Source organism: Balaenoptera ricei, chromosome 11 (genome assembly GCF_028023285.1).
Source record: "Balaenoptera ricei isolate mBalRic1 chromosome 11, mBalRic1.hap2, whole genome shotgun sequence".
NCBI lineage: Eukaryota > Metazoa > Chordata > Mammalia > Artiodactyla > Balaenopteridae > Balaenoptera > Balaenoptera ricei.
In genome coordinates this window covers 42,409,336-42,425,666 of record NC_082649.1, presented here as the reverse complement: position 1 = coordinate 42,425,666, position 16,331 = coordinate 42,409,336, and the positions used below count along the sequence as shown (strand labels likewise).

General features: G+C 35.9%; 1 protein-coding gene across 11 annotated transcripts in view; it reads right to left on the bottom strand.

Moving 5' to 3' along the window:
* MLIP (muscular LMNA interacting protein) overlaps positions 1-16,331 on the bottom strand; it is a 282,530-nt gene that overhangs the window by 27,221 nt on the left and 238,978 nt on the right. For 9 of the 11 annotated variants that reach the window (XM_059938984.1, XM_059938985.1, XM_059938987.1 and 6 more), the window contains one exon: positions 9,684-9,890. The exons of the other annotated variants lie outside the window; for them this stretch is intronic. In XM_059938984.1, the coding sequence (XP_059794967.1) occupies positions 9,684-9,890 (207 nt within the window). The remainder of the gene's footprint in view (positions 1-9,683; positions 9,891-16,331) is intronic. 11 annotated transcript variants of the gene reach the window in all.

Sequence of the window (16,331 nt, the reverse complement as noted above, 5' to 3'; positions counted from 1 at the left end):
ATACTTTAAGATCACTCAGGCCAGTGGAAGTTCTGAGTTTAGAAGTTCCAACTAAGTCCCATTAATTTGCATTTTTCTAAGATCTCCAGGTAATTCTGATGCAGTCAGCCCAGTTTATCTGCAAGAGTAAGAGTTTTGGAACCAAACCCAATACGCTACTATTACTGATGAGAAAAAAGAAACCCACAGAAGGTTAGGTTGTTTATTTGAGGTGTTTCTTGTTTCTTAAGGTAGGATTGTATTGCTATAAACTTCCTTCTTAGAACTGCTTTTACTGCATCCCATAGGTTTTGGGTCGTCGTGTTTTCATTGTCATTTGTTTCTATGTATTTTTTGATTTCCTCTTTGATTTCTTCAGTGATCTCTTGGTTATTAAGTAGTATATTGTTTAGCCTCCATGTGGTTGTATTTTTTACAGATTTTTTTCCCTGTAATTGATATCTAGTCTCATAGTGTTGTGGTCAGAAAAGATACTTGATATGATTTCAATTTTCTTAAATTTATCAAGGCTTGATTTGTGACCCAAGATATGATCTATCCTGGAGAATGTTCAATGAGCCCTTGAGAATAAAGTGTATTCTGTTGTTTTTGGATGGAATGTCCTATAAATATCAATTAAGTCCATCTTGTTTAATGTGTCATTTAAAGCTTGTGTTTCCCTATTTATTTTCATTTTGGATGACCTGTCCATTGGTGGGAATGTAAATTGATACAACCACTATGGAGAACAGTATGGAGGTTCCTTAAAAAACTAAAAATAGAACTACCATACGACCCAGCAATCCGACTACTGGGCATATACCCTGAGAAAACCATAATTCAAAAAGAGTCATGTACCACAATGTTCATTGCAGCTCTATTTACAATAGCCAGGACATGCAAGCAACTTAAGTGTCCATCAACAGATGAATGGATAAAGAAGATGTGGCACATATATACAATGGAATATTACTCAGCCATAAAAAGAAACAAAATTGAGTTACTTGTAGTGAGGTGGATGGACCTAGAGTCTGTCATACAGAGTGAAGTAAGTCAGAAAGAGAAAAACAAATACCGCATGCTAACACATATATATGGAATCTAAAAAAAAAAAAAAATAAGGTCATGAAGAACCTAGGGGCAAGATGGGAATAAAGATGCAGACCTACTAGAGAATGGAACTGAGGATACGGGGAGGGGGAAGGGTAAGCTGGGACAAAGTGAGAGAGTGGTAGTGTATATATGGACATATATACACTACCGAACCAAATGTAAAATAGATAACTAGTGGGAAGAAGTCACACAGCACAGGGAGATCAGCTCGGTGCTTTGTGACCAGCTAGAAGTGTGTGATAGGGAGGGTGGGAGAGAGGGAGACGCAAGAGGGAAGAGATATGGGGATATATGTATATGTATAACTGATTCACTTTGTTATAAAGCAGAAACTAACCAAATAAATAAATAAATAAATAAAGCTAATTAAAAAAAGAAACCCACAGAAAAAGAGTGAAGTATGTGACCCAATAGCATTTATGTAAATTTAATTATAGACACACAAAATAATAATGCAACTTTTGAAAGAAAATACACTAAAAAACAGAAACAAAAAAACACTTCAGTATAGTTGCTTAGAGGAAGAAGGAAAGCAAAGTGAAAAATCAGAATGAAAGAGAATACATATGTGAATAAATTTGGAGGGATTAAAAGTAATGAATGGATCCTAATAAAAGAAAAAAGGCAATTTTAGATAAGAGTATTGTCCTACTAGCAATGTTGATGGATTATTTCTTTACTCCAGCACCAAAATTCTACAAATAATAGACAGCATGTTGAAAAATATATAAAACTGAGTACTTAAGGTAGAATGTGAAAGTTCCTTTTACCAGTTGATCATGATAACAATTCTATGCTAGAGATTCTATTTTTATTGCTATTTTATAGGTAAGGAAACTAAAGAAAGAGTTTGAATTACTTTTCCATATACAGGCATAAAACAATTCATTTATTCAACAAAATTGTCAGTAACTGATGTCTTATTATAAAGTCTGCAGACGAACTTTAAGCTGTATTTCACTATAGGTATACACACTGATCAAATCAAGACACCTGCTAATGAGAAGCCTCAGTAAAAATAACTGAAACCACATCATTTTAAAATATTTATTGATTGATTAAAATGGTTTGTTACATTAATACACCTATAAAATATTTACTTACAAAAAAGCTTTTTTTAAATAAAATTATTTCAAAAAATAGAAAAAGACATTGGTATACTTAAAAAAAAAATGTCTGGGAAAGATCAAGATGAATGGTTATCCTATGTAGGAGTATACATTTTCCTCTCTCTGTGGGAGACCTTAAAGTCTTTCCCTGACATCTAGCAATGGTGACAGCAGCCTGGGGGTCTGCACTAGGAGTGGGAGCAGCAGTGGTCATGACCTTGGGGAGACAGCAGTGAGCAGTGGCTTGAAGTGAGATCTTAGTTCCCTGCCCAGGAATTGAACCTGGGCAGCCTGGGTGAAAAACAGGAATCCTAACTGCTAGTCCACCAGGGGACAGTGGCTGGAACTAGAGCCACCCTGGCTCTTGTCCCCCTTGAAAACAAGAATTTTTCAAGGAGACAGAAGCTGTAAAAATAGGCACAAAGTTTATTATTAGAGGCACATCACAACATGTGGGAGAGCACACAAAGAAGCAGTTTATTTAAGACAGAAGCAAGGCAGAAATACACATCCAGAGAAGAGTGCAGGTGTCCTCCTGAATGAGGAGTGCACTAGGGAGGCGATTTAAATCACTTATATAGGGCAGTTCTTCTGGGTTTTTGTTTTCCTCTGGCCAATCATCTCACTTAGTTTCCCACATCTGCCCTGGCCCAGGGACCTCTCTGATACTTGTGTGCATCTTTTAGCCAAGATGGATGCCAGTGCGGGGGCGGCGGGAATCCTCTGGGAGATTGGCAGCACCCAGAGAGATAACATCCCCTCCTTTTTTGACCCCCAAGGAGCCTTTCTGCACATGTGCCGTCAGGGAGGTCCCCTTGACCCCAAGAATGATAGATGTGGTCATCTTATCTCTTTACTCTAGCAGAGCTCAGCTCCTGCCATTAAATTTTTCCTTGAAGTTTCAGTTGGAGACAAGCCCCAATTTACTCAGCTTGACAAATTCCAGCTGCTCATCCCCAGAGCCCATCTACCTCCTACCTCAGTCAGGGCTGAGAAGTGTTCTGGACAGGAAGAATAGAGGTGGGAGATGAATAACTACCTCTCTCCTGCTCTGAAGGGAAAGCTAGAGTGGAAGGGACTTTTCAGAAGCTACTCCAGAGATAAGCACTGAAATATTCAAATTGAAAGTGCTGGAACCAGCCCTTACTGGGGAACCAATGGGAGGGCATGTATGTAAAGAAACGATCCATACATACTCCTCCACAGACAGAAGCAGATCAGAAATAAAATTGTAAGTAGTCACAAACAAGGCTCAAGGATTTTTGCAAAACTAAAGGTGAAATAAAATGGCTGGACAGTCACAAACTCAGCCCCTTAAATAATATCATTTTTGGAAACCGAAAAAGAAGATATCCTCAGAATGTCTGTGTATTTTCTCCTGGGGCTTCAAAGCTGTCTCTCTGTCAATAAAAATCTTATTCTTCCTTGTCAAACCTCTCAAGCTTTCACTGTAAATAGAGCCTTCCATAGTAGGAAATCCCAGCCTTTCTCCTGCCAGCAGATCAGGAAAGCCATCTGATGGTGACAGCTTAGTTCTGTCTCCTCCCAGTTCTAATCATCATCTGGCATGTGTTTTCTTGTTTGTTGCTGGTACAAATTGGCAGAGTAGAGACTCAGGGGAAACAAGGATAAGAAATAACATCCTTTCTCCATAGCCTATGGTTGTGCTAAATAAAAGGTCAAAAATGTAGGTGGGATAAGAAAAGAGGAAAAGGTGCACAAAGCTGAGTACTTCAGTTGGAATGTGAAAGTGGGCCAGAAGAGTTAGAATGTGGGGTAGACTAAAAAGACAAGGCTACTTCAGAGATTGTGAGAGTGGAAGACAGAATAAATGAGGCAGAGGCTGGAGAAAAGGTTAGACATTTGGGAGAGCGATAAACTTCCCACAGATGCACGTTATATGCATGTAGGTTTTCTCACCTGAGGGTCAAGAAAGTAGCTGAGACCCCACGGCGATGTATTAATGGCGCCAGAGAAGAGGAGTCTTTCTAAATGAACTGAATTCTTAAAAACAGAGAGTGGATAGCATTAGACCTAAACACAAAAGATGTGTTGTGGGTGGTACTTTATTAGCTTTGAAGATAAACATTTTTAAATGCATTGCAAAATGGAGGAAAAATTGACAAAATGACTCTAGATGAGAGACAATTTTAAGATAGTAACCCCACACACCCAGACACAAATTCCTTGGTACCCTTTATTGTTTCAGCAGTTATAGGTAGCAAAGCATAATTATCAAAAATAAAGAAAATTCTCTTTATTTTTGATAGCCAAAGTTTTGGTTTTCAGGATCCCGGACTTCAAATTTAGATCAGAAATATGGTATGTATGGATATATATTTTATAAATCATGGAACCACGTGTGTCATCTCAGGCCCTGACATTTTAATACCAGCCTCTCAACTTTAAAAAACCTGTCCCTGCTTCTCTTGGCCTGAGGGCTCTTTCTGGGGGGGGAATGCTCCCCTCCCCCACCTCAGATTGTCCAACTCTGAGTTGTCTGCTCTCCACTGGCTCCCAGAATCCCTTGGGAAACTCAAGCTCCAGTTACCTACAGTGGCACCTTGCTTGGTGATACACCCTTTATTTTACCCTTATCTCAGTCTCCACTCCCTTAATTGCTATTCCTTGGAACCTCCCAAATTAACTACTAATATATGAATCCTTTTCTCAGGGAAATCCAAACCAAGATATGACTGATTCTCATTATTTGCAGTTGTTCTGTCCCATAAAATAACTACAACCACGGAATTAGCAAATCCTGAACCATGGCTCTGAGACGAAATACAGGATTGGGTTCCTGTGAGCTTCTAATTACATTTTCATCAGCCAATCAGACTTCACCTTGTTTACCTTGTCTTCTGTTTAAAGACATCTGATTTAATATATATTATTGATTCATTAACACTGAACTCACAGCTAACAGCACCATAACTCATGCCTGAAGGAAGCTTACCCGACATGCACATTTTCTCTGTAAGGCACATCACAACATTATTGCATTTGAAACACTAGACAGCACTGCAGCACTAGGCTTAGGGGCCATTTAAAATAGCAAAATCGCCAACAAAAACGCACAATAATTCCAAACACGTGGGACCAGATGGTCCGTGAAAAGAACCATTACTTATAACGTAAGAAAAACAAAACAAAACATCGCCTTGTTCACCTCAGCTGGGAACATGTGCACAGGTCAATCAAGTTTTCCACTGTTCCCACATGTCCACACATGACCACAGAAGTGCAGTGAGTACTGACTTTTTAGTGAGTAGGCAAATTCACAAATATGGAATCTTGTGGAGTTCCCTATGACAAAGGGGGCAGGAACAGAAGAGGAGAGAATATGTAGAGTCTCTAAGCTGATGGTTCTGAGATGGCCTCAGAATTTATCTGCTCCCAGCATGTAGGTAACAATAGCAATACATGCTATAGATGCTCCCATACATGCTATAGATGTTCAAGATTAGCTGACCTACATCCAATGAAGTCATGTCGTGCAGGGGAAGAAAGAAGGATGCAGTGATGTATTATAGGATTGATGGTCATGTACCAGACAGAACTGAGGACACCCCAAAGGATATCAGCATCCACATATAGCAGAGGAAGGTCAGAGACCTCCTGCCTCCACCTATGCTTCTATGCCAAGGAGCTCCATAAGCTCGCAGGAAATTGGATGCAGCCCTCAAAAAAGGGAGATCCTCAATTGACTGAAATTGTACTGCATGTACTCATAAATCCATAAATTGACTCTGATTCAGTTTCTGCTTTAAATAGAAATAATCCAAAATATTCAAGCATCTTGTGCTCCTAGTGAATAAGTTGGGTCATTTTAGGATCTGTTCATCATTAACACATATTTGTTGCTCTACCTATAATGTGAAAAATACCGTATTAAGCATGTCATGTCCTAGATAGACACGAAAACAATCACAACAAATAAATACATTGTAACCTTTAATATGCATGAGATACCTTGGTACAGGCAAGGGTTATAGAAATTGAAAGGAGAAAAATATCACTTTGAGTGTTGATACAGGAGGAAACTTCAGAGAGGAGGAAGAATTATTGGACTAGGTCATAAAGTATGAGAATGGTTTGCATAAGTAAGGTGAAAAGCAGGAAGGTATTTTATGTGAGGAGAATGCGTGAGCAAGTTGAACACTAAGAAGGTCCCAAGGCATGCCTGGAGGAAAGTAAGTAGATTAGTTAAGGAAAGTGGAATAATAATAAAAAGTAGTAAGAGATAACATGACAGGCATAACAAAAGAAGAATCCATTCAACTTGGTGAGTGACTAGCTATCAGGACAAAGCAGAAAAAGCATACTAGATGAATCGAGTTTCGACTCTGAGACTGAGTATCATGGTATTAATGACAGAAGGAGGGAAGCCAGAACAGAATTGGTTTGAGACAACATGAATGATGAGTCTGAGTTGACAACATGGCACCCTGGGGGAACTGACAAGCAAGCATCTGAAGGTATAAAACTGGATCTCAGAGGAGAAGCAGAATTGGACATGTATATTTGAGGATTATCAGTACAATAAGATCATCCCAGAAGCCTGTGAGTAGGTGAATATCTGAAGTGAGGCAGTTAGAGAGAAGAGGTAGAGGAGGACATGTCCACCAAAAAAACAAAGAAGGAACAGTCAGGGAGTTGAAATGTACATATTATCCCAAGAGCAGAATGATGACAGAGATTCAAGAGTGAATGATCAATGGTGTCAATTGCTAAAAGGCATAAAAGAGATAGAAGACTCAGAAAATTCAGCTGAGTGCGTTGACAAGCAGTTTACCCTTGAGAGAGAAATTTCAGTAGAGTGGTTGAGGTGAAGGACAAAATGCCTTCAAGAATGAATTAAAGAGTGAGTTTACAGAAGAGGGATGGCTACTGATCACTTTGAGAGAAAGTCTTGAAATTACTAGGTTTGTAGCATCAGCAAGGAAAAGGAAGGGGAAGTATTCATTTTATTTTGTGTTTTGAAGTTTCTGCATACAAAGAGGATGGGTTCAATGGAAACAGAACAAATGAAGATGTAAGACAGTGATAGCAATGACAATTCAGGAAGGCTTATTAATACGAAGACCTAAATCTTATATGGTTCTTGTTATGTCCCAGGCACTATTCTAAGTGCTTTATACATATTAGTCCATCTTAATCTCATAATATTCTACTAAGACAATACTATTATCATCCTCACTTGCCCTCTATCACCATCTGGAAGGAGTGGGTTCAAGAAATGAACTCAGATGGACTGACTAAAGACACCATGCTCTTATCCACTGGGCTATGTTAGTTATAAGGGTTAAAGAAGGAAATAAGAGTAATGACTCCCTTCATGAGACAGGGGAAAGAGAGGAAATACTGGTTTAACCACAATAACAGGGAAAGTGCCTGAGCATCTTCATATATGATAGGACAACATATGAAGTTCATCATATGAACTAATGAAAGTAAGAGAAGAGAGCAGGGATTAGTGTAAGTATTTAGGACAAGACAGGAGCACACAGTACAGAAGCAACAGAAGAACAAAACCTGTCAAACATCTTCTGTAGCCCCAGTTGATAAGGGAGCCTCAGAGGCAGTTATGTAAGGTCAAGTTCAGTGTGGATCTCTGGGGGAGGGGAGGGAAGGGAAGGTTTGAGTTTGGAGATGAGCCCAGCAGATAAAGCTGCGAAGTGAGATCTGGGAAGGATGTTAGGATACTGGAGAGAAGTTAATTTAAATGACAGTTACGTTTTACAATTTCAGACAAGAAGCTAGTTTCAGTAAAAAAGAAACACAAGTCTTGATAACTTGGTATTCTATTGGCTGAATATTTACAACACAGTGTTTGTAAACGTTGATATCAAATTGAGTAAAATTCATACATTTTAATAGGAGCAATTAAAATACAAAACTAAGCAACTGAATCTTCCATCAAGAAATGTTGTCTAACTACAACATCATCATCATCATCATTATTATTATTTCAGATGTGAAAACATCTATAAATCTCAGACACTGAGAGATGAAATCTATTGTGAAGTTTGTGTAGACTGAAAATAGTTGTCTAGCCTCAAATGGCTTTTATATATTGTTCTTCACAGCCTGACCAAGCAAAGGCTAAATTATGAATGAAATACTGACTCTACCTTTGCTGAATGTCTCCAGAAAACACCACTAAAAATGTCAAAAGAAGAGCTATTTGAAGCAATTGATATCTATAAAATACAATTATAATCCTATCATAGATGATAATTTATATAAGAAAATGGTTGTTATTATCAGAATTTCTAACTCTATTTAATAGCTAAATGGATGTCATAGATGTTGGCTAGTACTAAAAGAGGGAGAATTACAGATAATATAAAATCATTTTAAAACATCATACTCTCCCTGAAATACTTCTTTTTTCTAGACCTAGAATGAGAAGCAACCAAAGGTCATACAAATGTCATCCTGAACTTTGCCTAAAAACATTTGTTTTGCAGAAAACGGATGCTCTAAAAATTTAATTCAGGGTTGACAACTCAGTCATGATAAGTGTTATTAAATATAAAAAGATAGTTTTTCCTCATATAATTATGTTCACATTTTAGATGATTCTTTGTGTTTAGACTGGGTTTATGAACATTTTTTTAATGCTTTAAGGCCCAAGGAATATTGTCCAACTACATATGCCCTTGATTGATTTCCAAGTATAGAGGTGTATTTCATTACATATAGAGGATTTGCAAAACAAATGTTTTAAAACAAGATTTTGCATTTTAAAAAAAGATTTAATTGCAGGTTGATTTTGACTAGTCAATTCTTTTAGAAAAGTTTCAAGGTCTGAGAGTCTGTGTTAAGCCAGAAGGTCTTTATGGTGATGCTCAGAAGAGCAAAGGATGCTTATACATAAGCCTCATGTGCTATTGGCTGCTTGCTTCTAATAGAATATTTATGGTTACATTCCAAAGCCAACTATAAGTATTTTTGCTTTTTTAAAATATATATACATATTTTTTAGGTACTGAACACCTCATGACTTGTTACATATCCCATCACTATACATTATGAGACAGATAGATACATTTTAAAATAAAATATTAATTTTATATTGCAGATATCTGCAGAAATTCTAATTATTTCTTTGCCCACTGACTGCAATTATAAATGCTTCTTCATCAAGGCATTGTCATTTTAAGAAGCTTTTTAAGAACGTTGAACTAAGATAAATTAATAATGGCATCTTTAAGGTTTTGAAACGTGTCTTGGGATTTCCACCTTGGGATTAGAACATGAAACAATGAGCAATGCAAATTAGGAAATGACTTTTAAAGGAGGCATAAATATTTCATAATTCCCCAAGGTTAATTATTATCTTTTTTTAAGGACATGTGTCTTCACACAAATATTTAATATTCTTAATATATTTAAATATTCTTAATATATGTTTCCTCCACATATAAGTTTCAAAAGTTAAGCATGAAGAAGGTTCACAGCACAGGGCATTCTCACCTTATTATATGCGTTGTGACTAGACAGGGTGTGAGAATTCTCCTGTTCATCACTCAGGGAGAAGGAGGACAAGTGACTGAAGGGTCCTGGGGTAAGACAGTCAGCGTGTGGGAGGGTCTGTGGATGCATCAGAGACTTAGCAGGAGGATGGAGTTTAGTTTGATATAAAGGATGGAGAGAAACAGGCTTGGGAGGGACAGGCACATCCTGGGAAGAAGAAAGGCATAAAGAGGATGTTAGTGGGCAAAGGCCAAGCTCACCTGGAATTAAGTCTAAGTATTATAGACGTTGCATCAGAATCTTTTACTAGTTGGAAGAAAACCTCCCGTCATATTCTGGATCCTCACAAGACTCCTGCATTGTCTGTCTCTTCCAGTAATTCCCGTTGGTTGCCCATCTCCAGCCTCTCCTGCAGAATTGATCAAGTGCCCACAGAGTCTTCCAACAGGGCCATGTTTGTTTGTTTAAGGAAGGAGAGAGCTCATCCCAAAGTGGGGAGGATGGGACTAGAAGAATGTTCATTGAAGAGGTAGTAACAGTGGAAATTAATTTAAAGGTGCTTGTGATTTGGTCTAGAAGAAACTGGGTGCAGAAAGGGGGAGGGCATCATAGAGGGTATCAACTCATTGTATAATTCATGGTGCCACGAGTTTCTGGTTGGGCTGAGGATGGGGAAGGGCTCAGAAAGAGGTGAGTCTAGAAAGAATGAACGAAGGTGTTCATTCCAGGCACTGTGTTACTTTGGAAAGAAACTGGAGAACAAACAGACGTGCTCAAATGTAGAGGGGAAAGGTAATGAGGTCTTAACTAGAGAGGGTCTTTCCATCCCCTGAAAAGGGAGGCCTGCCTGAGGAAGTCTTTGAGAAAGTAAGAGCTACTAGATGAGGCCTTGAATTATGTGAACAGAACAAGGAAATCACAAGAGGGAAGTCCTGAATCTACAAAGAAAACTCACAAGAAAGGCCTATATATATATATATATATATATATATATATATATATATATATATATATATACATCATAAAAGAAAAGGGCTACTATTTTGCAGATCTTTTTTAAGCACCTCTTATATTCCTGAAATTTTTAATGTAAGATAATAAATTGACAGTGATTATCCTACAGTAAAACCTCTTAGGGAATTTTTAATGTAAGATAATAAATTGACAGTGATTATCCTACAGTAAAACCTCTTAGGGGATAAACCTTCTAAAATAAAACCTGTTTTATTCACCTTTGAGACCTCAGCATCAAGCATAATGCCTAATAGAGCAAATGTTTAATGCAGTAACAATTGAATTTTCAAAGGAATATAATATTTTCAATGAGGTCAAGAATGCCATTAGTAATGAATGAATGTGTTTGGCTTTGTGTGAAATGGAAATTCAGTACAAAATAATGCACATTGCTCAAAATGACATTCAGCTAAACAGGTAAATTCAACTTTTAAGACTATACAATTAATGTTTCTTTTCATGTAAGCTGAATTGATTTTGCCAAAGCCATGTATTTTTAAGCCACTGATGGGTTTTCTAAAATTTATGCTGAATGTGTTTGCTGTATCAGTAGATGCCCCCACAATGGGTTCAAACTTACTTTAAAAACTTACTTCAAAACTTACTTTAAAAAACTCTTAGAAAATTTTAAGCAGGTTAGAAAGTTAAATTCTCGGGTTTTTAAGTTTGTAAAAATGAGGGGTTTTAACCTTATGTACCTTGAAAATGTGACTAAAAGTGTTTTATTTTATTAGTTTCTTGTTTGTGCTTCAAGTGTTTATTTTATATATCAAGCAATTACAAATATACATTCTCATTTCACACACACAGACTACAAACATACACTTATTAAAAAGATAGCATCCTATATACAGTGTTCTGCATCTTATTTGTTTGAGGCTTTTTTTTTTTTCCATTTGATTACAGTTTTGGAACATTTCTATATCAGTACATGAAAGCTATGGATTCCCTATAACACACATTACTGAGTTATCTCACTGATGATAATCATCATTCAGTGATTCTCTTGGAAGTCCCAGGTATATCACCTAAAATATTAAATCACCTAACACAGTCATAAATTTATCTCTTCTTTGCCAGTTTTTATACTTTTCAGGACTTTCTTTTGTCTAATCCCATTGGCTATTGCCTCTAACATTATTATTATTAAATAATAGTCACGTTAATGTGCAATTTAATGGAAGGGTTGTAGTATTTGCCCACTAAAGATGGCTTTTAGATTAAAATGTATTCTAATTGTGTTTTATTTCTCAATCAACTATTTCATTATTTTATCAACAATTAATTAATCAGTGTGGAAAAGGATTAATATGAAAATTGAGTAGTAAGCACAAAGACTAGCTGTGTAAGAAAAAGACAGCATTGTTATTGATAGTTGACAGTGCCTAGGAAGAGGAGCTGAACAGTCTCTGGTTTATAGTCTGGCTTCAGCTTTTTTTGTTTTCCTTGAATGTTTTTTAAAAATTTATTTATTTATCTTTATTGAAGTATAGTTGATTTACAATACCGTGTTAGTTTGGGAGGACAGCAAAATGATTCAGTTATACATACATATATCTATTTTTTTCAGATTCTTTTCCCTTATAGGTTATTACAAAACACTGAGTATAGTTCCCTGTGCTATATAGTAGGTCCTAGCTGTTTATCTCTTTTATATACAGTAGTGTGTATATGTTAATGTCAAACTCCTAATTTATCCCTCCCCCTACCTTTTCCCTTTGGTAACCATGAGTTTGTTTTCTATGTCTGTGGGTCTGTTTCTCTTTTGTATATAAGATCATTTGTATCATTTTTCTCAGATGGTTCAAGAATCCATTGTGAGAATGTCAGGAGGCAGCCTGTAGTGATCTAGAGGAATCCAAGAGTTCCTTATAGGGAGCAATCTAACCAAGGTCTAACCAATCCAGAGGGAAAAGTTTGAAGAGGGTGTGCTGCTCTGTGTTCTATGCTTCTAAGCTCTCTGGGCTAACCTCCATCTCTCAGGAGTCGGTCAAACCTGAACACTTCTGTAGGGTCAGATGGTATCAGCTATTCCAGGCAGCTGGGCAGGGAGGAGAGAGCAGAATTTTATCAGCATTTGCACAGGCCAAAGAGAGCTAAGAATCTTGGACAAGCTCACTTGAGCACTGACTGTGGTCAGGACTGTACAAAGCAGAAAGGACCCTTGGTGGTGACAGCCTCTACAGGTATGTCACTGGTGGCACGTTTTCCAATCTATGCTGCTCGTCTTCTATGCTTTGTGTAGGTTGTTATCCTGCGATTCTTTTTACCGTCGTCCTGGGAATTTGCTTCGCTTTTCTCTTGTGTTTGATCTCCTGTTTCCGGTAGCCCGTGTTTTTTCTTTTCCATGTTTCTTCTCATTCACTGGGTCTTAAAGGAGCTTCCTGGGAAAATGGAATTTGGGAAGCCAATTTTTGACACCTTGCATGTTGAAAATTTTGCTCTGTCCTTGCATAATTTTTTGGACTAAATCATTTAATTTTTTTGGATTAAATCATTTAATATTTAAAATTAAATCCAAAATTCTAAGTTGCAAAATAATTTCCTTCAGAATTTTGAAAGTATTGTTACACTGTAATAGTGTTATTACACTGTTACTATTTTACACACTTTTTTCAAAAACATATTTTTTTATGTATGATTTCTACAGCTTTTCTGTTTTACAGTTATTTTTGTCAATTCTTATCAGTTCCTTTCGTTTACTTTTCATATGTGCAGGAGATCTTACTGTTCTTTAATTTTCCAAATTGAATATTTAATTGATTTATTTTTATTCTCTTATTCATTAAACATATTTAGAGTTATAAGTTTTCTTCCAAGGGCTATTTTAACTATATTCCATAAGTTATAATAGATGATTTTTTCATTGTCTTTTTCTCCAAATAGAAATTTTATTTTGAATTTCCCCTTTAATAAAATAATTTGTTAAAGAGCAAATTTTTCAACATACAGATGGCAGGGACTTTTTGTGTTTTCTAAATTTGTTATTAATTTATAAAATTTTTGTGATCAGAGAAATTTCTCTGTATTATTTTTATCTTGGCAGTTAATAGTTTTTTTATTGAGGTAGAGTTGATTTACAATATTATATAAATTTTAGGTGTACAACATTGTGATTCACAATTTTAAAGATTATACTACATTTATAGTTATTATAAAATATTGGCTATATTCCCTGTGCTCTACAATGTACCTTTGTAGCTTATTTATTTTATACGTAGTAGTTTGTACTCTTAATCTCCTACCCCTATCTTGTATTACTTTTATCATGGCAACTAAAAGCTTTTCCTTTGGGGCCTAACCTCAATACATGGTTGGGTTTTGTGAAGAGTCCACAAATATGCAAAAGAATAATTTTTGTTTTGTTTTGGTTTTTTTGCAGGATACAGAGCCCAACTACATATATATTAATTCAATTTACTTTAGAGGATCTATTTATACCTATTGTCCTATGTAATCTATCAAAAACTATAAAATGAGTTAAAGTATTTTACCACAAATATATTTTCACTTTTTCTCATCCTATCTCTTGCTTTTGCCTTATGAGCATTGATGTTATATTTTAATGTTTAGATACTCTAATGATTGTATTTTCCATGTAAAGTTTATCCTTTAGCATATAAGGGGGTCTTGTTTGTCTTGTTTAAGGAAATTTTGGTCTGAATTCGACTTTCCCATTCTGAACATTATAACCTCTCCTTTCTTTTTGTTTGTAGCACCTAGAACACTTTGTTATCCTCAGCTGTTCTCAATCACTTGGTTTAACAGTCCCAGCTTAAAGACTGCTTTTGTTTGTTATCTAATCTAGGAAGCTTTTCTTTTCCCTTTTTTAAAAATGTATTTATCTCCATAGTAAAGGAATCTTTCCTAGACCATAAATTTTTGCAAGAGGTTCATATGAGGAAGGAACCACTGCCTGAGATTGTCTTTGTGCTCCAAAGATACAGGCTTTGGGGTGTGAGTCTGTTTAGTCTTTATTTTTCCTCAAACAATGAAGACTGTCAGATATACAGTATTTTGCATAGCAACTTATCTGTGTCCAGGCTGTCACAGAAAGAGAGAGCCTCCTGCAAATATGACTTCCTCTGTGTTTCACTCTATAGCCTTACCTCCTCTACTTCCTAGAACAAAATCAGTTCAGGAATCTTCTGTTGCCAACATATGCACCCATGCAAACACAAGGGATTGGGGGTTTGCATGTTAAGGTGTATCCCACACATCCAAGATGGGTATTTTCCCAAAGAACAGTGATTTCATTAAATTCACTTATTTTAGAGAATAAAATATATTCTGACTTATTTCTGGCTTATTTTTCCTTTAAGTCTGAAAAAATGATTTTATTAAAGTCACTGATTTTAGAAAATAAAATATGTGCTGAATTATTTTTCCTTTAAGTCTGAAAAAAAGTCACTCAAATATTTCATATTTAGAACTCAAATGCTATAAATTGAGAATATTTTTAAATTTATACTTTGATCCAGCTGCATAATAAAATTCCAATATAATGTAATTTGCTTATTCTTACTTTTTCAAATCTTCAGTGGCATTTTCTATGCATTTTCTAATGGTATTTGATACAAAGGAATGAATTTCAGTCACCCTTCTTTTGTTTTCTATGTATTATATTATGATGTTTACTGTAGCAGGAAGAACACATGTACCCCCAATTAAATTGTGTTTTCAATTTTTCCCTTATTAAGATTCCTCATAAAAGACTCCCAACATTTACTTAAGCAAAACTTTAAAAATTATAATATTGAGTACTCTTTGTCTTTAAACATTCCTGAAAATTGAACATCATTTCCAAGCCCCAGATGCCTACTTTGTAAATGCCTTACTAATTATGATGTCATAATACAATTTTTAGTTAAAATTCAAGGCAAAAATATAAGGTTAGGGCTAGGTATGTTAATAATGAAAGTAGTTATGAAACAGAAACAGACTCACAGACATAGAGAACAGACTTGTGTTTGCCAATGATGGGAGGCGGGGGAGAGGAATGCATTGGGAGTTTGGGATTAGAAGATACAAACTATTATATGTAGGATGGATGAACAACAAGGTCCTACTGTATATAGAACAGGGAACTATATTCAGTATGCTGTGATAAACCATAATGAAAAAGAATATGAAGAAGAATATAGTGTATAACTGAATCACTTTGCTGTACAGCAGAAATTAACACAAAATTGTAAATCAACTATACTTCAATAAAATTTAAAAAATTAATGAAAGCAGATATAAAATCTTATTGCAAATAATTTCAAAAATTTCAAAAACTTAGCCTACTTCTTGTCAAATTCCAGTAGGTTAACACTGATAAATATACAACTTATATTAATGGCTGATAACACGCTTATCTAGACCTAGGTGTTATGTGATGACCTCTGTCATTTCTTATTGTTTATGTCTATATGAATAGGGGAATATTCAATCTAGATTATTTTGCAGGAGTTTTTTTAGTAAAGTTATCTTCTCACTCTCTGAAGATTATTTTAGTCAAAAATAATTGAAATGATAAGTCATATACCCAGTTGGGCACATGAATGGTGATAGGGTGCAACAGGCTTAAGGAATAGCCAACTGAGGACTCTTTGTCCATTGCACCAAGTTTGAGAGCCACGACCCTTTTTT